The 26,102-nt window shown below is 40.9% G+C and overlaps 1 protein-coding gene across 1 annotated transcript in view; it reads left to right on the forward strand.

The window, feature by feature from the left end:
• The window catches only part of pelp1 (proline, glutamate and leucine rich protein 1), a 71,866-nt gene extending 46,202 nt beyond the window's left edge, over positions 1-25,664 (forward strand). The window contains exons 14-17 of the mRNA XM_028797974.2: positions 748-803; positions 12,898-13,119; positions 16,513-18,564; positions 24,898-25,664. Coding sequence (XP_028653807.2) covers positions 748-803; positions 12,898-13,119; positions 16,513-18,564; positions 24,898-25,047 — 2,480 coding nt within the window. The 3' untranslated portion in view covers positions 25,048-25,664. The remainder of the gene's footprint in view (positions 1-747; positions 804-12,897; positions 13,120-16,512; positions 18,565-24,897) is intronic.
• Positions 25,665-26,102: the final 438 nt, after the last annotated feature.

Below are 26,102 nucleotides of genomic sequence, written 5' to 3' on the forward strand. Positions count from 1 at the left end.
GACGGCACCTCTTCCTCTGTACTGTGATTGCCAGGAGTGAAACTTCTAAAGCTATAGAATATGTTCTGAAAAGAAACAATTACTTCACAACACTAGAACAACCCACAAAATGATGACAGTAAATGACGTCAGTCATTTTTCCCCTGGAAAATTATCAGAAACACGTGACAAATGCATTAAAAACAGCATTAAATACCTTGAAAAATGCCAGTGTGAATGGACCCTAAAGATTAATGTAATGCAGCTGGATAAGAGGAAGCTCATGATGAATTGATGTGGTTTACTTAATGCTTCATAATTATACAGCATTTCAGGACAAGGTTAAATATAATTGTTGTTCCAAAGAACATATTCAGAAGGAGGCACATCAAATAAAACTCCAAAGATGTGCCTTTGCAATAATACTAAGGATGAGAAAGGATTTATACTTGATCAATGGAAACATATTATTGTTGCACATAATCTTTGATTAATTGGCAGGCGATGGTGCACTTGAGAGTTTGAAAAGGGATGAAAATAATAATTGTTATGTCAGGGGTTTATTGTGGTAGTAACTAATCCAAGTTTAACATGCATGCTGATGGGGCACACACAGCAGGACGTTTTTTGATTTTAAAAAGTTGTGATTCATCTGATAAAAGAATGTATTGTAAATCTGAGACAAAGTGTTAAGGTATAGGGTATTGAAAAAATCCTCTCTTTTAAAATGAAATATTTCCTGAGTCCATCTTGGTCATGTCTTTGCAGCCCTCAGCCTCATCATTATTAACAGTGGTACTCTGCTAAAAGAGGAGACTCATAAGGTAAGCAGATGTTCTTGTAAATTTTTGTGCAAACATGTATGCATGCCATTCCTCAGGATTATGGACCAATATCAGCAAATAAGATATCTGACAAATGACAAGAAATCTTTTAGCCTATGCAGCTTGTTTGGTTAGCCAATAGCATTAGTTTTTCCAGTATCTTATTGAAATATTTGTTTGTCAGAGTTCCTACTTTCACATGCACAAATCTTTACTTTGTTTTAGACCTCAAAAAACTCTTTCCTTTTAGAAGATCTTCTTCGATTATCTCTTAAATTGAATCCCCATTACCTTCTATAAGTTTTCTTTTGAGATTGCGATTCACTGTTTAATTGGAAGAATTTTGCATGTTTAACTTTGTTTGTCCTTCTGAGAATTTTGTTATATTGCCAAGTAGTCTTCACTATCTAGGGTTTAACACTAGAATTACCAGAACCTACGAAAAAACTTGTAGATCCAGCCCACCTTAAATCCGTTCGCACCTCTCCCTCAGCGTCTTTTGTCCTGTAAATGTGCCGATTAAGACAAGCAGCAAGCAGCCTGCTATGCCATCCCCTACCGCTGCAGACCGTGCACAAACTTCTCCCAGCTCATGCCTTGATTGATTATCTGGGAGTGAACTGCTGGAGTTTTAGAGTGGAAATAATAGATTGTTATTTGGAACACATGCATTTCATGTGTGTTCAGTTTCTATAATAATCTGTGTAAACACATTGTTAAAACAAAAACGTTTGTCATATTTTAGTAGTAAATGACAAAATGTTGGCATAAACTATATAATGTGTGAAGCCTGAAGTCCAAAGATCAAATAAACACTTTCACAAAAGGTTTAAGGATGATACAACAGATTCCGTGGCGTCACGGTAAGATTTGCTGACTTGTAATCAAGAGTCCCCGGTTCGATCCTGTCTTCCCCCTGTATTTGCCGTTTTCAGTAGTGAGCTACTCTTATTATTAAAATTATACAGTACACACATACATTTGATTTGCGTCTGTAACAGATGGTGTACATTTATAGGACTTGGTCAAAATTTCAAATATTTGGCTGTAGCAGAAGGCAGTTTGTTCGTCGAAGGGCTGGAGAGCGGTACAATAATGAGTGTCTGCAGGCAACAGTGAAGCATGGTGGAGGTTCCTTGAACGTTTGGGGCTGCATTTCTGCAAATGGAGTTGGAGATTTGGTCAGGATTAATGGTGTTCTCAATGCTGATAAATACAGGCAGATACTTATCCATCATGCAGTACCATCAGGGAGGCATATGATTGGCCCCAAATTTATTCTGCAGCAGGACAACGACCCCAAACATACAGCGAAAGTCATTAAGAACTATCTTCAGCATAAAAAAGAACAAGAAGTCCTGGAAATGATGGTATGGCCCCCACAGAGCCCTGATCTCAACATCATCGAGTGTGTCTGAGATTACATGAAGAGACAGAAGGATGTGAGGAAGCCTACATCCACAGAAGATCTGTTGTTAGTTCTCCAAGATGTTTGGAACAACCTACCAGCCGAGTTCCTTCAAAAACTGTGTGCAAGTGTACCTAGAAGAATTGATGCTGTTTTGACTGCAAAGGGTGGTCACACCAAATATTGATTTGATTTAGATTTCTCTTTTGTTCATTCACTGCATTTTGTTGATTGATGAAAATAAATGATTAACACTTCCATTTTTGAAAGCATTCTTTGTTTAATGCATTTTTTTACACCTGCCTAAAACTTTTGCACAGTACTGTAGGTATATATGATATTTGGAATTATTCATTTTATGACCTGTATAGTACATTTTGGAAAACATTGTGGCACAGATGCAACATTATTCATATTATTCATATTCATTCGCATAACACCGCATGTTTTTTTTCCCCCCGATCTTGCCAGTCCCCACATGTTGCTGTTTCTTTTGTACTCCAGGACATGCAGAGGCAACAATAGTACAGAGAGGTCAGTTCAGCGTTATATGCAATCATCACATTCAAATGTTAACAATTCAAACGCACGCAAGGACCCGTCCTTTCTACATTTGCGACGTGTGTACCTGTTGCAATGCGCACACTTCTCTCTATACTGTGGTTTCTATTACACACCTGAAAGAGAGACAATATATGTGACATTTTGAAGAAATCACTTTATGACCTGAATAGTACCAACCAGAAAATATCATCGCCCTAATGCAATATTATTTGAAAATGAACAGCGTCAGATCGGGTGTGAATTTATGCTAGCGCTGTTACTTAGAGTCAGATCAGGAGGGGCGGGGTTGGGGGAGGGGTACAACGTGATCGTGATTCAGAGAATAAAACTGAAAAAATCTAACTTTTACAAGTACAATAAATTTATACCCAATGTCCCATATACAGTATTTGTCTTTCTTTCTTTCTTTCTCTGTGCTGCGTTGACATCGTGCACCAGAAGGCGTGAGCTTATTCAGTGCACGCAGGAACACGCAGGAGGCCAGTTGTTTGTGCTATAACAAGCTTGACCTGACAGCGATCAATGCACATGTACTGTGCAAGGCATGCACAGAGGCCACTGAGAAAAGAAAAAGTTCGTGGTTCACCTTGCAGAGGAACTTCGTCGTCGCATCTTACTAGAAAAAAAACATGCAGTGTTCTGCGAATGAATACGAGATACGAAGAAGGCAGATTCACCAGCGTTTGTGTGTCAGCTTTTATCCCTCCAGATCAGAGAATGTCCAGTTCCATTGCCTCAAAACACCACTCACATCTACAGTTACTCCCAGTTTCAAATAAAAACTAACAGCATCAGATCCCCATGGCGGTAGTATGTATCTCTGTTGTGACTGAGAGAATAAAAGTGAAAAAAAAAAGGTAACTTTCACAAGTCCTAAAAATGTACACCGTCTGTTACAGACGCAAATCAAATGTATATGTGTACTGTATAATATTAACAATAACAGTAGCTCACTACTGAAAATGGCACATACAGGAGGCAGATGGAATCGAACCGGGGACTCTTGATTACAAGTCAGCAAATCTTACCGCTACGCCACGGAAGCTGTTGTATCATCCTTGAACCTTTTGTGAAAGTGTTTATTTGATCTATGGACTTCAGGCTTCACACGTTATATACTGTAGTTTATGCCAACATTTTGTTATTTACTACTAAAATATGAGAAACGTTTCTGTTTTAGCAATGTGTTTACACAAATTATTATACAAACGGAACACACATGAAATGCATGTGTTCCAAATAACAATCTATTATTTTCACTCTAAAACTCCAGCAGTTCACTCCCAGATAATCAATCAAGGCATGAGCTGGGAGAAATTTGTGCACGGTCTGTGGCGGTGGGGGATGGAATAGCAGGCTGCTTGCTGCTTGTCTTAATCGGCACATTTACAGGACAAAAGACGCTGAGGGAGAGGTGTGAACGGATTTAAGTTGGGCCGGATCTACGAGTTTTTTCGTAGGCTCCTGTAATTCTAGTGTTAATTACCCTATTACCCTAGTCTGTCAGAGTTGGACATGTCCTTTAATCCCTTTACCTTTTAGAGATGATGTGTGTTTTTCCCCCCCATGGTGACCAGAACTACAGATGTGGCCTCAATTGCTCTTATTTAGCAGTTCTCCATTGTTTTGTATTCAATAGCTTATATAATACAAGCTATCATTTTATTTGTTTTTTTTATTGCTTTTGTTTACCTCCTTGATAACAAGATTGTTGTTTAAATGTACATCCCTAAATCTTTTTCACAGGTTGTCATTTTCTTGCATCTTTGTTTTGTCTACGTGTAGTTACTTGAAATTGTGTTTATTAAAATGTTTGACAGCTTTTGAAAGATGTCTAGTTATTTTTAAAGTTAACTTTCTTCTACCCTTATTATTTGCTATTCCAAATGTTTTGTAATCACCAAATTTTGCAAGTTTCCTATCATCTTGATTATCACAATAAGCTAGAATCATGTTTTAAGCACAAATCTCTTGATTCTTTGATGGACAAATGTAAAGCTGTCTCAGGTAATCCATATTTACAGGCGCACATGTGTATGTCGTTCTCCATGCTCTGTTTGTCAAACATGTGAGCTAGTGGGTTGCATCACCCAAAATGTAGACTGGTTTCTAACTAGCCTACAGTATTTGAAGATGCTCTATTTTATATGACAATAGAAGCATAAATGTGTTATAAAGCTTTTAGATAACTAAAAATAAACCCATGACTGAATGCAGTTCAGTTATTTTTTGTAACATTTTCCTTGCATCAAAATTAATAGCAGGTCATAAGTCATAGATCTTGTTAATTTTTTAAATTTTACTGCGTTTAAAATCACACCATAACAAGAAAATCCCTTTTTAATATAAAGTACAAAATACCACAGCTAGGAAACTGACCATGTTTCTAACTTTTGTAACACTCTGCCCACGCCCAATTCAGAGTTTTGTATGAAAGTTTTATATGTAGTTACTTGTGTATATCAAAACATCAAAAGAAAGCAAAACACAGGAAGATGACTGGCAGGCTGTCTCAGAACAACATTAATGAATTTTTGAGAAATCCCGAAAAGCTTTGCACCGTTCCTGGTAAGGAAGATTTGATAATACCTCCACAGTCCCAGTTTTAACCCCTTGTAGACAAATGTTGCAAAATCGCTTCAAACCGCTTCTGGCCTGAATGCAGCCAAGGTCTGTATCCCGCCAATGCCGGTTGATGCGTATTTGATACGTACCAAAGATCGTATGGGAAGCACTAATCATGGAAACTACATCTGCCTAATGGAAGCGGAGTGTTGGCGTGGCCGTGCACAATGATTTTGGCTGCTAATTTTGAGAAATTGTCCAAATTTGAGGTTTGCTAAAATAAAAATACACACCAGCTTCGTGTTTGCTTGTGTGCTATATTCAAATTAACAATCTCTACATAATTTAGCATCTGCTTGGCAGCAAAAACGCAAATAATTTCTTTTTTTATATAATTATAAATACATTTAGGCAACAAGGGGTTAAATAGTAGAAACCATTATTTTCCCATTAAGTTATAAAGGATAGGTTTATGATTATTTCAGTTAAGCATAGTGAGTTGATACAGGAATAGTACAGTTCAGACATGTTTAATTTAGGTAATGATTAAAGTGTACATCTCAGACTTAATTTAAAGGTTTTTGTTCACAATTCTGTATATCATGTAGAAATTGCAGCACCTTTTACACTACAGGTGGTCACCTCATTACAGGGTACCATACTGTTTGGGACAATTGCATCAGAAATGTTTATGATAACTCGGGTGTGTTTCATTGCTTCATTAGTGCCGGCATTAAATACCTAGGCTTGCTTTCTACTCTTTGGAGTCTGTAGATGCCATTGTTCAACATGAAGACAAGAGCTGTTCCAATAAAAGTCAAAGAAGTCATTAGTGAGGCTGAAAAACAATCTGCAACAGGCTACAAGTCCCAGAATGTACAACTTGTGTCCATTCTGACGCAAAATCTAAAGCATTAACTACTGCTTTTTATTGCAAAATAGGTCACGTCAGAGCAGACCTCTAAATATACCTGAAGATAACAGGGCTGAGACACATCATTCCGAAAGGTCTGTCAATTCTTACACATTACCTTTACATGGGACAATTGTCACATATCAAGGATTTAGATGAAAGGCACAAGTCTTCACAGTTTGAGCAGCTAAAAAAACAGTATTCACATTCATAGAGGACTATTGGACATTCCTGAACCACCTTGGTTAAACATGCGATTAATCGAGTGACTTTTGCAGTTCATGATTAAAGTTTTAAATTGTTTGCCAACCCTAATAACAGCATTATATGTATATACACTACCAGTCAAAAGTTATAGAACACCTTAGTTTTTTCAGTTTTTATGGAAATGCATGCAGTTTAATGTCTTAATAATGTTATACAACAAATAAACAATGGCAAATTAAAACATAAGTGAAGTCAATGAATCAATAAATGTACACAATTTTATTCACATTTTTGTTTAATCAAAGTACCTTTTGCTGATATAACAGGCAAACTATGGTAACCCTTTTGATTCAGAATGCCAATCACTCTTTGCAAGTCACCAACTCTGCCTCTACCAAAAGAACCCCAGACGATCACAATTCATTCTCTACGTTTGACTGCTGGTATCTCGCACTGAGGGACCAGCCTATCACTAACTTGATGGCGTACAAACACCCTGTGTGATGAACCCAAGATGTCAAATTTTGATTTGTCAGTCCATAGGACTTTCTTCTAGTCTGCAAATACACACAGCTGGCATTTCAAATCCCTGTGTTGTCCTTTAACACTAGAAATACCGAAGCCTATGAAAAAACTTGTAATCCTGGCCCACCTTAAATCCCTTCGCACCTCTCCATCAGCCTCTTTTGTTTTGTAAATGTATCGATCAGCACAAGCAGCAAGCAGCCTGATATCCCATCACCTGCCTTGACGGAGCTCAACTCTCCCTGCTCAAGCCAAGGCTCCTTATCTGCGTGTAAGGTTCCTGGAGTTGTATAGGGTAAATAATACAGTATATCGTTATTTGGAATACTTGCATTTTATTTTATTTTTTGTGCCTACAAAGATCTGGGTAAGTGTAGAATCAAAGGAAATGTGAGACAAGAAATGCTGAACACATATCTAAAGCAGAAACTTTTTCCATGTTATACTAATAATGACATAAAGTATATAATCTGTGAAGACTTTAGTCCAAATATCAAATAAACAAGTGCGCTTTTATTCAAGAATATAACCAAAGAAAAAAAAAAAATCATTCAATTTACATATTGCAGTCATTAAGTTAAAAACCCAAACTCAAATGGCAATTGACAGGAAGTTGATACATGTTCTTGAATGGCGCAAAGGTAAGAACTGTTGCCTTATAACCCAAAGGTATGGGGTTTGAGTCTCGGTGCTCCGAGTATTGAGCTGCTGCTATTATTATTACTATAATACGAGCTGTATATACCCGGCGTTGCCCGGGGCAGAAGTAACCTAATCGGTCAAACACTTACATATATACCAAAGTAAACCTAATCGGTCAAACAGTTACATATATAAAAAAACCGAACCTAATCGGACAAACAGCTAATCTATATACATAAGCAAACCTAATTGGTCAAACAGTTACATAAATACAAAAGCAAACCTAATCGATCAAACAGCTTCATATATACAGAAGCGAACCTAATTGGTCAAACAGTTATGCATGTGCAGAATGATTTTACAAACATTATGCGTGTTAACAATCATTAAAAAGAAAAGATTGAGGAACTGTTCTTCTATATGTGATGAAGCCACTAATCAGACAGATTTTTTTCAGGACCCAGCTGTTTCATAACTAAACTACTGCCACCCCAAAGTAATGCCTAATAGTGGTTTTTGGGGTAGCTGTGGAATAAAAAGGGTGTTTTTTAGTCAGTAAGAATCTGACACTACCCTTCAGTACGGGCTGAAGGGTGCCTATGTAAGGTTTTACATCCTTCCCGTATGGAAAAAAAAACATACTAAACTTTTTTTTCATCATTACACATAATCTCAGTCAAATGGAAGTACGCATTCTCAATTTATTTTTATCTAATTTTTACTTTTTCACAAAGCCATCCCATGCCAATTTGTATGAATAAACTTTTGCTAGAGAGTTAGCAAAAGTTTATTCATGCACATATTTTAATACGGATAATCTATCTCTAATCAAGGTTCTCATTTTCATTCTAATTTAAAATAATAATAGATACTCATTTTTTTCTTCTGTTTTAGAAAAACCAATCTATGCCACCTACGTCTTCGTCAAGTCAGCTTCATCCAGCTTCATCACATATAGAAGAAGAGTTCCTCAATCTTTTCTTTTTAATGATTGTTAACACGCATAATCTTTGTAAAATTATTCTGCACATGCATAACTGTTTGACCAATTAGGTTCGCTTCTGTATATATGAAGCTGTTTGATCGATTAGGTTTGCTTTTGTATTTATGTAACTGTTTGACCAATTAGGTTTGCTTATGTATATAGATTAGCTGTTTGTCCGATTACGTTCGCTTCTGTATATATGAAGCTGTTTGTCCGATTAGGTTCGGTTTTTTTATATATGTAACTGTTTGACCGATTAGGTTTACTTTGGTATATATGTAAGTGTTTGACCGATTAGGTTACTTCTGCCCCGGGCAACGCCGGGTATATACAGCTCGTATATATATATATATATAGCAAAATACCCGCGCTTCGCAGCGGAGAAGTAGTGTGTTAAAGAGGTTATGAAAAAAAAAGGAAACATTTTAAAAATAACGTAACATGATTGTCAATGTAATTGTGTTGTCATTGTTATAACTGTTGCTGTCTTTTATATATATATATATATATATATAGATATATATATATATATATTATATATATAATATACACACACACATAAACATTTATATACATATACATATATATACATATCTACATATACACATGTACATATATATACACACACATACATAAACACACACATAAGACTTACTGAGTGAAACGGGCTTTCATTGACAATCATGTTACGTTATTTTTAAAATGTTTCCTTTTTTTTTCATAACCTCTTTAACACACTACTTCTCCGCTGCGAAGCGCGGGTATTTTGCTAGTATATATATATATATATATATATATATATATATATATATACATATACACACATACATACAGTTTTAATAACACAGAAATCAATATAAACATTAACATCATTATCATATGAGAATATGAAGTAATATATAAGAAGCACATTTCATATAAATATAAATTATTAAACAGTAAAATCTTCTTCTGTAATTTGCTACCGTGGCAATTTGTGTGTCTGTCCAGGATTTTAAATGACCTGTAGCTCGCAAACCGTTGCACCTATACACTTGAAATGTGGTACACATATAGTACGTCACGTCTACTATCCGCTTTATGGGTGATGATTGTTTTAGTCTTTTTATCTTTATTTTATTTTATTGTACAATCAAGTCCTATCTGCGCACAGCAGGGCAGCCGTGGGCGGATGTGTATGGTGTATTCACTCGATGTTATCGTGCATTGCGCTGTCAGTGGTATTTTGATAAAAGAATTTGAACAACATATAAGAAGCGTATAAATTATTAAACAGTAAAACATTAACATTTAAGAAGTAAAGTTACATTAAGTACTACTGCTGTGCCTTCGGGTATACCTCATTTTTTGTTTGCCCATTACATGCTTAAATGTATACATTTTTTGGTGCACCTACCCGAGAACACGCGACATATAACCGAGCGTGGGAGAAGCATGGATTTTAAACACGCGTTGAGTTGATGTGCTGGTCTCCCTCGTGAAATAACTGGTAATGTTTGACTAAAATCTACAGCGAGTAAAACGACATTAGCTCCTATTTTTTTTTTACGATCTCTGAGATGTTGCTTTTTTCGGTTCAAGGCTTCATAAGCTCTTTTATGTTGTATGGTGTACTTATCCCAAACCATCATCTTTGAATTTTGCAACACTTTCGCCTTGTATGTAGATCGGGGTAATTACATTCATTGCATTCCTAGTCTGAATCACAATGTGATTGTATGGGTGGTTACCTGGCACTGTAGGGTTGCCACCCGTCCTTTAAAATACGGAATCGTGCCGCGTTTGAGAATGAAATTGCGCGTCCCGTTTTGAATCAATACTGGACGGGATTTATCCCGTATTTTTTTTATCATTTTTTTTTAAAGCAGCGTCTCATGCAAATCATCCCACACGCATTTTATGAAGATGCCTCCTTTCCTACTTTTGATTGGGTAATACTTGATGTCATCGTTAGTTTGATTGGTGTTTTTAACTGTCCAGTGAGTAGGGCGTGTCTTTCAACGGAATGAAAAAAAGGCCCACCCGACGACCCACCCATTCCATTTTTATATATATAGATAATAAAAACATACATTTGATTTGAGTCTGTAACACCCGGTATAAATTTTGGCTACTTGTAAAAGTTAGCACTTGTTTTTTTATTATTCAGTTTTATTCAGTCAGTGACTATCACGTAGCACAACAAACTTGCCGCTCCCTCACTGAGTTGATGCAGTTTATCTCCATTCTTTTCACAAGAGCGGTGTTGACCACAGTTGGTGCTGTGGCTGACGCCTGCTCAGAACTGTTTGTTGTACCGGCAATCAAAGATATGATGTCCCATGACTGTTACCAGACTACCATACGGCATTTGAGCTTTGACAACAAAGACAACCGTGCAGAACATGTGGAAAAACGACAGATTTGCTGCGCTTTCAGACATCTGGCAACGTTTTGTTGAGAACTGTGTTTCCAGCTGCAACCCAAGGCAAAGACTTTCCGGGTCTGTGGTCATAAAGCTTTTTGGGTCGTTTCTGGACAAAGGCAGAACCGTAACAACGAGACAGCTTCTTCACAGCATTTTCCCTGGTTTTTTGCAGGCTTCGGTAATTCTAGTGTTAAGGAATGGCTTTCTTACTGCCACTTGCCCTGTCAAACATCCATCCATTTTCCAACCCGCTGAATCCGAACACAGGGTCACGGGGGTCTGCTGGAGCCAATCCCAGCCAACACAGGGCACAAGGCAGGAAACAATCCTGGGCAGGGTGCCAACCCACCGCAGGACACACACAAACACACCCACACACCAAGCACACACTAGGGCCAATTTAGAATCGCCAATCCACCTAACCTGCATGTCTTTGGACTGTGGGAGGAAACCGGAGCGCCCGGAGGAAACCCACGCAGACACGGGGAGAACATGCAAACTCCACGCAGGGAGGGCCCGGGAATCGAACCCAGGTCCCCAGATCTCCCAACTGCGAGGCAGCAGCACTACCCTGTCAAACATGCAGCTCAAAATCTCTTCTTCACTGTAGAAACTGAAACTTGCTTTATTCAACCACTGCTAAACTGTGCTTGAAGCTGTTATGCTGTGAGGCACCTGTTATGTAAGCTGGTGACCCTCAGGAACTCGTCTTTCGATTGGGTTGTGACTTTGGGTCTGCCAGATCTCTTCCTGTCAGAGTTTCTTCCAGTTTCCAATTGCCTTTGGACTGTGTAGGACACCATACTCACAGACACTTTGATTTTTGTTGTTTTTTTTTTTTTTTTTTTTTGCAACTTTTGTAAATGAAAGGCCTACATTTCTAAGGGTAATAGTGCTCTGTCTCATTTAATTTCTTAATTGCCATTTTCTTGCCATTATGATTGGAATTTACAACTTTCTACAGTGCAATATTGTCCAAGTAGTACTTTAGAGGGTGATTAACAGAGTCTGTTCCAACTCAGCTTTAAGAGAGACAGATGGTGGTTTTTAAGTGATCGAAAAAAGTTGGGACACCCATTCAAATTGTTTTCTTCAACAGGAATAATTTACTTTGTCACAGAACTTCATTTCAACCTATTAAATTTGAAAATAACAACTGGAGAAAGTGAGTTGTTCTAAAAGTTTTGATCGATAGTATGTGTTTGTGTGTGTGTGTGTGTGTGTGTGTGTAAATACTAGGGGTGTTCAATAATTTATCTACCGGAGTATGGAAGAAAGTAGTAAGCATGTTGAAACAAGTCTGGGCATGTTGTGACACGTTTCAAGGTTACTCACACACAGTTGTGGTTCAGTATGAGTCTAACATTCCAAGAGACAGGATGTCAGGAGAGTCCTCGTGCGAATCAAGTAAGCTTCATCATGACAATGCGGCGGTTCACATGTTACATCAATCACAGGCTGCCATCTGAGAATATGAGTTCCAGCAGCTGAACCATCCACCCTACAGTCCTGACCTGGCTCCCTCTGATTATTTTCTGTTCTGAGTTTTGAAGAAATCTCTTCATGGACAGTGGTTTTCAAATAATGAAGACATCAAGGCACCTATGACGTCCTGGTTTGAAGGTCAAACAGAAGATTTTTTTCAAAGGGTTAAATGTGTGTTTATGTATGTGTGTGTGTATGTATATGTATGTGTATATATAATTTTTCATATAGCTGAAGGAAACAGATAACTAGATAACTCTCAGATGGGGGTGGCTTGTAGTCAGGACAATTCTGAGACTGCAGGATTTGTAAAAATACAGCTGTTTGACTGGAAAACACAAAAAATAAAAGCAGCCTGTAAATTCTTACTATTCTTGTTTGTTTTCCCTTTAGAAGCTGCAAGAGCTTGTGGTGCCACTATTAGTTGGTTTTCAGCAGCAAGGTAGTTTGGCAGCCAATGGTACTCAAACAAGTCCATACTTCAGTCCTGAGAACCGCAAGGAGCTTTACCATGTCCTACTTGCACTACTTTTGGTTCCCAGTCCGAGGTGGCCTCCACCACTTCAGTGTGCAGTGAGAGCTTTCAGCCTAGGTCTGGGTGACATCAACATTATGGTGAGTTACAAATAGTTAGAACCTGTTAATGCAAATCCTCTGAGCCCAGTGTATCAGTGTGGCACAATACATATCTGCTGTTTAGCTCACCTTGATCTGGTATATGACCACATTCATTTTCAAAATACTTGACATTCTGACTGGTCCTGTTAATCAGCAAAACATTCTCTGAATTATCCTCACTGATTAATATGGAAAAGTGTTTGAAGGTATGTATATACAGTATATATATATATAAAAAGTCCCAATGTAAGAAGTTCAACTACTTATTCTAGTAAATAATTTAGTTGAGAATGTTGCATTATACCCTTGTCAGTTTTTAGCAGAAAATAAACATTTCTCTTTGTTTCATTAACAGTAGGAGACATATAGATACAGTGCATCTGGAAAGTATTCACAGCGCGTCACTTTTTCCACATTTTGTTATGTTACAGCCTTACTCCAAAATGGATTAAATTCATTTTTTTCCTCAAAATTCTACACACAACACCCCATAATGACAACGTGAAAAAAGTTTACTTGAAGTTTTTGCAAATGTATTAAAAATAAAAAAACTGAGAAATCCCATGTACATAAGTATTCACAGCCTTTGCCGTGAAGCTCGAAATTGAGCTCAGGTGCATCCTGTTTCCTCTGATCATCCTTGAGATGTTTCTGCAGCTTAATTGGAGTCCACCTGTGGTAAATTCAGTTGATTGGACATGATTGGAAAGGCACACACCTGTCTATATAAGGTCCCACAGTTGACAGTTCATGTCAGAGCACAAACCAAGCATGAAGTCAAAGGAATTGTCAGTAGACCTCCGAGACAGGATTGTCTCGAGGCACAAATCTGGGGAAGGTTACAGAAAAATTTCTGCTGCTTTGAAGGTCCCAATGAGCACAGTGGCCTCCATCATCCGTAAGTGGAAGAAGTTCAAAACCAGCAGGACTCTTCCTAGAGCTGGCCGGCCATCTAAACTGAGCGATCGGGGGAGAAGGGCCTTAGTCAGGGAGGTGACCAAGAACCCGATGGTCACTCTGTCAGAGCTCCAGAGGTCCTCTGTGGAGAGAGGAGAACCTTCCAGAAGGACAACCATCTCTGCAGCAATCCACCAATCAGGCCTGTATGGTAGAGTGGCCGGATGAAAGCCACTCCTTAGAAAAAGGCACATGGCAGCCAACCTGGAGTTTGCCAAAACGCACCTGAAGGACTCTCAGACCATGAGAAACAAAATTCTCTGGTCTGATGATACAAAGATTGCACTCTTTGGTGTGAATGCCAGGCATCACGTTTGGAGGAAACCAGGCACCACTCATCCCCAGGCCAATACCATCCCTACAGTGAAGCATGGTGGTGGCAGCATCATGCTGTGGGGATGTTTTTCAGTGGCAGGGACTGGGAGACTAGTCAGGATAAAGGGAAAGATGACTGCAGCAATGTACAGAGACATCCTGGATGAAAACCTGCTCTAGAGCACTCTTGACCTCAGACTGGGGCGGCGGTTCATCTTTCAGCAGGACAACAACCCTAAACACACAGCCAAGATATCAAAGGATTGGCTTCAGGACAACTCTGTGAATGTCCCTGAGTGGCCCAGCCAGAGTCCAGACTTGAATCCGATTGAACATCTCTGGAGAGATCTTAAAATGGCTCTGCACCGACGCTTCCCATCCAAACCTGATGGAGCTTGAGAGGTGCTGCAAAGAGGAATGGGCGAAACTGGCCAAGGATAGGTGTGCCAAGCTTGTGGCATCATATTCAACAAGACTTGAGGCTGTAATTGCTGCCAAAGGTGCATCGACAAAGTATTGAGCAAAGGCTGTGAATACTTATGTATATGGGATTTCTCAGTTTTTTTATTTTTAATAAATTTGCAAAAACCTCAAGTAAACTTTTTTCATGTTGTCATTATGGGGTGTTGTGTGTAGAATTCTGAGGAAAAAAATGAATTTAATCCATTTTGGAATAAGGCTGTAACATAACAAAATGTGGAAAAAGTGATGCGCTGTGAATACTTTCCGGATGCACTGTAGGTATATGCTTCGTCCTGATGATTTTTTGCTTAAACGTGTTAATTTACACCTCATGTGAAAATGTGCACTTGAGAAACTTGAGCGAGCACTTCTATAGAGTGGATATTCCTGTAAGCTGGAGATACTGTTCCTTGCCTCAGCTAATTGGTAGTCACAGAGCCAAAAGAAAGCTTTGGTGCTTAAGGACTGACATTTTGATTGCTCTTTGAGAACCCCCTTTCTTTATGAGTGAGGGCTCATTTCCATCTTTTGATCAGATTACTATCATTAATCAGATTGCTATCAGTTGCTACCAGAGTTCATTTATCTTTTATGTTGACCTCATCTCTACTGTATGTATATGTATCAAAAACAGTCAGATCTACATTTATCCCATAAAGAAAAAGCTGGGGAAAAACCTAATGTAAGCAATACATGCAATGATTCTATCATTCCTGAAAATGCTTGGGGAAATTGTTTTCTATTTTTTTATTTTACATATAGAGCACAATTATTTATATCCTTAAAGAATGGAAACAAAATCCTTTCTCTTTATTGCTTCAAGAACTAGTTTATTGACCATATTCTTTTTCCATGGAGTATTAATATGAGATTGCACACATTAAATTCTTTTGTCATCCATCCACGTGGGTAAATACAAGAGATTTCAATTAAAATGAAGCTAAATTTTGTTGATCTGCCTAAATTAGTCACTTGTTATAAATAATATATCGTAGGCAGCTGATAATACAGTTAAGCACACTCATGGCCCTATTAAAAGTTTCAGAAGTGCGAAACAGTTGAAAATTTATTGAAATGTGTTACACTTATTCTTTAAGAAAAGTTTTCAAGACAATTCAGTTTTCATTTAGATATGTTAAACAGATCACCCTGTATAAAATCACCAACTAAAAGACATTTGTGAACCTGCAGACCCGTCCGTCTTAAAACAGAGTAACATTCTGTGCAACTTAAACTACAAATTAGTTTACTGTTTCAATTTCACCTTAATAACTGTTACACTAACTTTTTCACCTCCTATAGCCTCTACCGACGGTGAGCAGATATCCAGTACAGGTTAATGAAACATGAGCAGACCCCGTGTGCGGGTTAAAAAGTTATTTGCTGTTACAGACTGTTTGCACTTTACACAGATTGTGACTGGACAGGGATTTGAACCAAGTGTTCTTGGAGGGTTGAGGCAAGAGTGTTGATCATTGTATTTTATACATATATATGTGACAAATTTAAATATTTCAAAAGATTAGCAGTACTCAGTGTTTTTAAAACAAGGAGCTATGTATTTGCTATGTGCTGTCTTAAGTGCACTTACCGTTAGTCCACTGTTAATTTTTAAACTATATTAAAGCTTACTCTTTTCTCCCTTCCTCTCTGCAGGTTGCATCTTTCTGCCGTGAAGCACTGGCCATTTGCAATGTTCTCATTCACCCGCGCACCCCATCAATTGCCCATTCTTTCTCTTTAACTGCTGCATCTAGTACACAGCAGACAATGGGAAAACCTGGCATGGCAGAACTCCTGCCTCATCCACAAGTGCCAGCTGCTTTTCGAGCTGGAGTGACTCCTCCCTTCATCCCTCCAAATCCTTCCAGTTGTCCTCAACCATCTGGACCTCTTAGCTTGCCTTCTTTGCTTTCCAGTAGCAACTCCTTTCAAGCCAGACACCCTCTGAACTTGCCAAACTCTGCAACAGCTGCTCTCCCCTGTTCTTCTTTACTTGGGTCCTTGGACAATCACTTGGCCACAGATTCTGCAGCACAGCTGAGCACTACTAGTGACAATCTGGTAGGTACAGGGCTGATGGATGTGCTATCCCCACATCATGCAGGTTTAGAAGATAGCTTTTCAGGTGCTACAGATGGGCATAAACCTGTTTTTGTACGTTATGATAAGGAAGAGGCAGAAGATGTGGAGATTTCCTTGGAAAGTGACTCTGATGATAGTGTAGTAATTGTTCCCGAAGGGCTATTAATCAAACAGCCAGCACCACAAGGTATAACTGCTCAAAATCAAGAAGGCAGGTTGCCAGAACAAGACAATGTTGAAGCCTTGGGCTCTGCTGGAGGCACTAGCCCCAAGGGTCAGGCCAACAACATCACAGGGGCTGTTCCTGGAATTGGGATGCCTGCGGCAACAGATACAGTCTTATCAACCACATCAGCCTCAAGTTCTGTCGCGACAAGTGCCCTTGCCAATAGTTTTACTTCAAGCATTACTCCTCTGCAAACTGTGCCTCCCACTGCAGTGGTAGAACCTCAGCAGGCACAGTACAGCTCCCAGCAGATGCTGCAGCAGCAGTCAGAGGATGATTCTGCGGTAATTAACATTAATAGTTCAGATGATGATGAGGAAGAGGAAGAAGAGGAGGAGGAAGAAGATGATGATGATGAATATCCAGAAGAAGAGGGCTTCTATGAAGACGATGAGGAGGAGGAAGACTACGAAGAGTATGAAGATGAAGAATGTCTAGAAGATATGGAGGAGGAGACAGAAGAGGAAGAAGAGGATGGAGAGGTTATAGATGAGGATGAGGAAGATTTGGAGGATGAAGAAGATCTTGATCATTCTGAAGTTTTGAGGACTGGACATGGCACATCTTTTCAACTGGAACATGTAGAGGAAGAAATGACAGGACTGAAAGCAAGACCATGTGGACGCCAGGAAATGCAGGAAGATTTGTATAGTGACCCAGTTGATTTAGAAGAGGAGGGGCCAGTGGAAATAGATGAAGGGGACCAGAGCCTAGTAGAGATTCGGGATGGGGAGCAAGAAGACGTCATGTCCAGTGAGCCTGCAATACACACTGTGCAAAGTGATGAGCAAGAGCCGGTGAAATCTAGTGCAGATGATGTGGCAGAAAAACCACTAATCATTCTTCCAGTAATAAGCCAGGAAGACGAAAGTGTCCTGCCTCAGGACACCTCAGAACAAGAGAAGGAAGAAGGAAAGTCTGAGATTATGCAAGAAGTAACACTTGTAAAGAGTGTCCCTGACAAATCGGCATCACCTGTGAGGGAGAGTCAGGTACAAATAGTTCTTGAAACTGAGGTCCAGGAGAAAGTAAGCAGCACTCCCACAACAAACAGTGAACCTGAACATGAGCAAGACCAATCTGTCATTAAAGATCAGCCAGAACAAGACTTTACTGATAGCAGTTTGTCTGAGAAGCATATAAAGGAAGAAGAAGTTGAATCTAAAACAGATCCAGAGGAAAATGTCCTCATCCAAGATGAGACAGGAAAAGGAAGCAAAAAGGAGACCGAAACTAAGCAAGAAGAGGTATCAATCAAGCAAGCTGAAGTGGACTTAGAACTGAGGGAACTGGAGACAAAAGACCCTGAAGAGGAAGAACAGCCTATAGATGAGAGGGGGCTGAAGAGAAAACGGGAGGAGGAGCCAACAGCTGCCGAGAACCCAGACAAAAAGAAGGTGAGGAAAAAAGGAATATAGGGCAGACATCTGAAACAATGGGGAATTCACATTCTTTTACTGACACTGTTTGACAGCAGTAGTTCCCATACACCTTTTCACATTCATATCTACATTATAGTACTGTAATTCTCCACAATATTTAAAATCAAGTAATGCAAGAGGTACAGCCTGAATCTAAAGGGTGGTATTCCACATTTTTGATTAAGTAAATAGCCAAAGTTTTGCCCCTGTTTATTCATATACTGCATGTGAATTACAAGGTTCTAGCATTTGTCATTTACTTTTTTTTTCTGGTTTGAAACCCCAGTCATTACAGGTGCCATAAAATATAAAATTGAGTACTGTCGCTGAATTTCTGACACTAGAGAGCAGCAGATGCATTCTCACCTACTGTAGTTAACACTAGAATCCCTGAAGCCTACAAAAAAAGTCATAATCCCAGGCCACCTTAAATTCCTTCGCACCTCCTTATCAGCGTCTTTGTCTTGGAAATTGTGTCGATCGGCACTGGCAGCAGACAGCCTGCTCACTCGTCCCCCGACTGAGGCAGCTGAAGTCAACTCAGTCTCTTTATCTGGAAGTGAGGTGTTTGTAATTGTTTAGGGTAAATAAAACCGCAGGATTTGAGTTTGGCACCTCTGGTTCAAACTACAGGTTTATGATGTTGAGGTTGTTTTCCAAATTAAGTTAATTCCTCAAAAAGCTTACATAACCCAAAAGTAGTATTCCAATTTGCTGTAGTGTTTTCCGCACTTAATTGTAAAAATAGTGAGTAAAGCTGCCTGCCACCCACCTTCTGCTTCATGACAATGCCTTGAATGGTTTGAATTGCAGAAGCTGCCCGGCGACACTTTTGAAGAGATGCCACACTGTCTTCCAGATCTGGACACATTAGCCTAAAATCTGTTCCTCAGATGATACCTATTAGAAAGAGTTGTTCAATTAGTATAATTCTTGTTTTATTTGAGTGGCATTGAAGAACTTATAAACATTATAATGCAAGTATTTGTGTGTACAGGGATTATGCTAAATATTGTACTACTAATAATTTTATATAACATATTTCATACGTTTAATGCATTTCAAAGTGTGTCATGAAAATTGTATGTGTCTCTTTATTCTGAATCTGGGTTTATTATTGTGAATGGAATAGATAAATCTCCACATGGCTTTAAACTACTAAGCATCATAAACGCACACATGTACATACAAATTAAGACAGTACAATTGATTTTATTTTTATTTTCCTCTTAGATTTTTAAAATCTCTGTTTGAAGCTTTTTTTAACCCAGGAGTACTTTGGTGCTACCAGTGTTTTTCTGCCAAATATAAATGTGACCATAGGTGCCATTTTAGGTGATCAGTGGACTCTGTGCTAATATTTTTAAGCAAGACAGCATATAATTTTGTGGTGATGGAGTTTTTATTTTTATTTGTGCCATCTGAGCTGTTTTTGTTTGAACCAGGGTATATTAGTGAGTAGCTTGTCGGCAGAATGCAAAGAAACACAACTATGATATCTGCATGTGGAATATTTTCCATATTCATTGCCATCATTGTCACTAGGAATCACTGGCTTGATGTGAAGCCCTGTACAGTGTTTTTTTCATTACAAAAAATTATTAAATTAGAAAAATGAAACACATGGTTTTGTTACCCAAAATAAAGCAAATACACATTTTTCTACAGCTCCTTTTGTTGATCAGTTTCTCATGTCTTTGAGGTGCATTATTTAAATGAATAATTTCTTCAAAACTCCCCAAATTTAGCTGGAACGTACTGGGGAGAACAATGCCCAGCTTAGTATGGGTTCATGCTGGCAGCAATTACAGTATGTTAAAAGGTAGTCAAGAGTTTCTCTGTTTATGTATTATTTTTTTATTTCTCATTCATGTTTTCATTACTTAACTGCTGCTTCTATGAAATTTTTGGCTTTCACAGCATCTGATTACAGTCCTCTGATCCATGTCTTTATGGCAATAAAGTTTACTCCTGTGACATTAATCATCAGACTTTGCAATCTGTATATGAGTAAGAATAGATGATGCATGCAAAAAGCTTAAGTTACATACACTGTTCAGTGTAATTAGATTGTCATCCATCCATCCATTGTCTCCCGCTTATCCGAGGTCGGGTCGCAGGGGCAGCAGCTTGAGCAGAGATGCCCAGACTTCCCTCTCCCCGGCCACTTCTTCTAGCTCTTCCGGGAGAATCCCAAGGCGTTCCCAGGCCAGTCGAGAGACATAGTCCCTCCAGCGTGTCCTGGGTCTTCCCCGGGGCCTCCTCCCGGTTGGACGTGCCCGGAACACCTCACCAGGGAGGCGTCCAGGAGGCATCCTGATCAGATGCCCGAGCCACCTCATCTGACTCCTCTCGATGCGGAGGAGCAGCGGCTCTACTCTGAGCCCCTCCCGGATGACTGAGCTTCTCACCCTATCTTTAAGGGAAAGCCCAGACACCCTGCGGAGGAAACTCATTTCAGCCGCTTGTATTCGCGATGTCGTTCTTTCGGTCACTACCCATAGCTCATGACCATAGGTGAGGGTAGGAACATAGATCGACTGGTAAATTGAGAGCTTCGCCTTGCGGCTCAGCTCCTTTTTCACCACGACAGACCGATGCAATGCCCGCATTACTGCGGATGCCGCACCGATCCGCCTGTCGATCTCACGCTCCATTCTTCCCTCACTCGTGAACAAGACCCCGAGATACTTGAACTCCTCCACTTGGGGCAGGATCTCGCTACCAACCCTGAGAGGGCACTCCACCCTTTTCCGGCTGAGGACCATGGTCTCGGATTTGGAGGTGCTGATTCTCATCCCAGCCGCTTCACACTCGGCTGCGAACCGATCCAGAGAGAGCTGAAGATCACGGCCTGATGAAGCAAACAGGACAACATCATCTGCAAAAAGCAGTGACCCAATCCTGAGCCCACCAAACTGGACCCCCTCAACACCCTGGCTGCGCCTAGAAATTCTGTCCATAAAAGATATGAACAGAATCGGTGACAAAGGGCAGCCCTGGTGGAGTCCAACTCTCACTGGAAACGGGTTCGACTTACTGCCGGCAATGCGGACCAAGCTCTGGCACCGATCGTACAGGGACTGAACAGCCCTTATCAGGGGGGCCGGTACCCCATACTCTCGGAGTACCCCCCACAGGATTCCCCGAGGGACACAGTCGAATGCCTTTTCTAAGTCCACAAAACACATGTAGACTGGTTGGGCAAACTCCCATGCACCCTCCAGGACCCTGCTAAGGGTATAGAGCTGGTCCACTGTTCCGCGACCAGGACGAAAACCACACTGTTCCTCCTGAATCCGAGGCTCGACTATCCGACGGACCCTCCTCTCCAGGACCCCTGAATAGACTTTTCCAGGGAGGCTGAGGAGTGTGATCCCTCTGTAGTTGGAACACACCCTCCGATCCCCCTTCTTAAAGAGGGGGACCACCACCCCGGTCTGCCAATCCAGAGGCACTGTCCCTGATGTCCATGCGATGTTGCAGAGGCGTGTCAGCCAAGACAGTCCTACAACATCCAGAGCCTTGAGGAACTCCGGGCGTATCTCATCCACCCCTGGGGCCCTACCACCAAGGAGTTTTTTGACCACCTCGGTGACCTCAGTCCCAGAGATGGGGGAGCCCACCTCTGAGTCCCCAGGCTCTGCTTCCTCATTGGAAGGCATGTTAATGGGATTGAGGAGGTCTTCGAAGTATTCCCCCCACCGACCCACAACGTCCCGAGTCGAGGTCAGCAGCGCACCATCCCCACCATATACAGTGTTGACACTGCACTGCTTCCCCTTCCTGAGACGCCGGATGGTGGACCAGAATCTCCTCGAAGCCGTCCAAAAGTCATTCTCCATGGCCTCCCCAAACTCCTCCCACGCCCGAGTTTTTGCCTCAGCAACCACCAAAGCCGCATTCCGCTTGGCCTGCCGGTACCTATCAGCTGCCTCCGGGGTCCCACAGGACAAAAGGGTCCTGTAGGACTCCTTCTTCAGCTTGACGGCATCCTTCACCGCCGGTGTCCACCAGCGGGTTCGGGGATTGCCGCCACGACAGGCACCGACCACCTTACGGCCACAGCTCCGGTCAGCTGCCTCAACAATAGAGGCACGGAACATGGCCCATTCGGACTCAATGTCCCCCACCTCCCTCGGGATGTGGTCGAAGTTCTGCCGGAGGTGGGAGTTGAAGCTACTTCTGACAGGGGGCTCTGCCAGACGTTCCCAGCAGACCCTCACAACACGTTTGGGCCTACCACGCCTGACCGGCATCCTCCCCCACCATCGAAGCCAACTCACCACCAGGTGGTGATCAGTTGACAGCTCCACCCCTCTCTTCACCCGAGTGTCCAAGACATGTGGCCGCAAGTCCGACGACACGACCACAAAGTCGATCATCGAACTGAGGCCTAGGGTGTCCTGGTGCCAAGTGCACATATGAACACCCCTATGCTTGAACATGGTGTTCGTTATGGACAATCCGTGACGAGCACAGAAGTCCAATAACAAAACACCGCTCGGGTTCAGATCAGGGGGGCCATTCCTCCCAATCACGCCCTTCCAGGTCTCACTGTCATTGCCCACGTGAGCATTGAAGTCTCCCAGCAGAACGAGGGAGTCCCCAGAAGGTATGCCCTCTAGCACCCCCTCCAGGGACTCCAAAAAGGGTGGGTACTCTGAACTGCTGTTCGGTGCATACGCACAAACAACAGTTAGGACCCGTCCCCCCACCCGAAGGCGAAGGGAGGCTACCCTCTCGTCCACCGGGGTAAACCCCAATGTACAGGCTCCAAGTTGGGGGGCAATAAGTATACCCACACCTGCTCGGCGCCTCTCACCGGGGGCAACTCCAGAGTGGTAGAGAGTCCAGCCCCTCTCAAGGAGATTGGTTCCAGAGTCCAAGCTGTGCGTCGAGGTGAGTCCGACTATATCTAGCCGGAACCTCTCAACTTCGCGCACTAGCTCAGGCTCCTTCCCCTTCAGAGAGGTGACATTCCACGTCCCAAGAGCCAGTTTCTGTAGCCGAGGATCGGACCGCCAAGGTCCCCGCCTTCGGCCACCACCCAACTCACACTGCACCCGACCTCCTTGGCCCCTCCCATAGGTGGTGAGCCCATGGGAAGGGGGACCCACGTTGCCTCTTCGGGCTGTGCCCGGCCGAGCCCCATGGGTGCAGGCCCGGCCACCAGGCGCTCGCCATCGAGCCCCACCTCCCGGCCTGGCTCCAGAGTGGGGCCCCCGGTGACCCGCGTCCGGGCAAGGGAAAACGCCGTCCAAAATTGTTTTTCTTCATAGGAGGTTTGTTTAACCGCTCTTTGTCTCATCCCTCACCTAGGACCAGTTTGCCTTGGGTGGCCCTACCAGGGGCATAAAGCCCCGGACAACAGAGCTCCTAGGATCATTGGGACACGCAAACCCCTCCACCACGATAAGGTGACGGTTAAAGGAGGGGTAGATTGTCACATACATTGTTTAAATTCCTATATTAGTTAGCATGTATTAAAGGGGCCATGGACAAAATAAGAGATTTGTATGCTTTTCTGTTACTTTCAGTAGGAATTATCTACAACGTTGTAACTTGATTTCAAGCTATACTTAAAACTGCATACTGTAAAACTGCAAAATCATCCACTAAGTGTCATCATTGAGTGCCACTAGTATGTGCATTTTGACTTGAGTGGCTGTTTTATGGACTACACAAGACACCTTATTTTTCACTCGTTATTCCTCAGATGGTATTAATACCATCTACTGTATATAAAATTATACTGAAACAATTTTATTATGGATATGAATTTGTTAAGAACATAGAGTATAGTAAAGTGTTCCATAAATTATTTGTTATTTTTATCATGATTAAACAGTATTTACTGTAAGTAGTGGATTTTAAACTTGTAAGCATTTTGTTTTAAGAATCTCTTTAGTTACTAAACTGTACTGAGTTTGTTTTAAGTTTACTTAGCATGGACTTCTTCCTGTTTGCATCACCTGTTACTTTTTTAGACACCTTTACTTAGCATGGACTTCTTCCTGTTTGCATCACCTGTTACTTTTTTAGACACCATAAAAGGGTGATCCTCCATAGCTCTGTTTGGGGGCAAGTGTTGTTTTGGAAACATACTATTAATTTATTATGTAGAGGGGAAAACAGTTTGATACCATTCTTGTGCCTTCACCGTTTTCACGGTTTCCATGTACTGAATGACAGCCCATAACTGTACTCTGAGTGGATTGTTTTGACTTTTGTTAAATTTTTCAGGGATTGACACAGTTTGGCTCTCAATGACTGACATTTCTTCTTTTTTTGTGTTCTCCTAACCAGCTTACTGAAGAAGACAGCACTGCTGCAATGCTGGCTGATTTTGTAGACTCTCCACCAGATGAAGATGAAGCAACACTGTTATATTCAAAAGATGACTGCCCACCACATGAAGCTGAAGCAACGCTGTTATATTCAAAAGATGACTCCTAAACTCAAGTTTATGAGATAGGAGGCCTGCATTTGGATGTTCCCTTGCTGTGCCAATATTTCCCGACTCCTGGTGAATTCTTTTTTTTGGGCTTCTTCTTTTTCACTTGGCCACATGCCAGTGTTTTTTCATGTTAAACTGATCTTTTTGTTTCTTTATTTTTTTCACACTACTTGTCTTTGTTTGTTAAGTAATTTGACTTTATATTTTTCCAGTTTTTTTTTTTTTAATATTTTTGTTCATTAAATTTTTCATCAAAGGTACCAGATATGCATATATTTTGTCCTGGTTGTTACAGCAGATGATGAGGTTAATATCAAAAGCAGCATGAGATTGCGATACTGTGCATATTCTTTCATAGTGAGATGGGATGTAATGAGCCTGCAGTGTGTTCGTAACCTAAGAGGAGGTCGTCGCACAGACTGTGTTTATGAAAACGTTTGATAAAAGTCATATAGAACTATCAACATCTATCACAATGACCATGCATTTATGTGTTTTCAGCTAAATATAATCTTTTACAAATGGACACTTTCCCTTATGAGTAATGCTGTAAGACAGTGCCACCCCTTTTTTTTCTTTGTTCTTTTAGTTTTATTAAAGATTTATAGGGTCCGTATTGTCATGTGTACAGAGATGTGCTAATTAATATTTGATATCACTTCTAACATAAGGTAATTCTGAGAAGATCCCACTCACTGTAAGCCTTTTTTTTGTTTTGTTTTGCTGTGTTTGAGACCCCATCTACACACTACCTTGAAATTCCACTTAAGTCTGATTTATGCTTCTGTGTTTAGCCTACGCCTGCCTGTGCTGTCATCCATTTAGCCTACAGCGTAGCATGATGCACACCTCCACAGAAACGTGACTGCACATCTCATCAACCCCTACCACTCCGATTGGCCAGTTTGGTAACTGAATTTCCAGAAACACATTTCTATTCATCTACCAGTTTGGAAGTTGGGAAATAAAAGAAAAATGTAAGAGACAAATACGTTTTTCTTCTTCTTGTGAAATTATAAACCTCCCAACCTAGTACTTGTAGTTCTTCCCAAAG

This window comes from Erpetoichthys calabaricus, chromosome 3 (assembly GCF_900747795.2).
Source record: "Erpetoichthys calabaricus chromosome 3, fErpCal1.3, whole genome shotgun sequence".
Classification (NCBI taxonomy): Eukaryota; Metazoa; Chordata; class Cladistia; order Polypteriformes; family Polypteridae; genus Erpetoichthys; species Erpetoichthys calabaricus.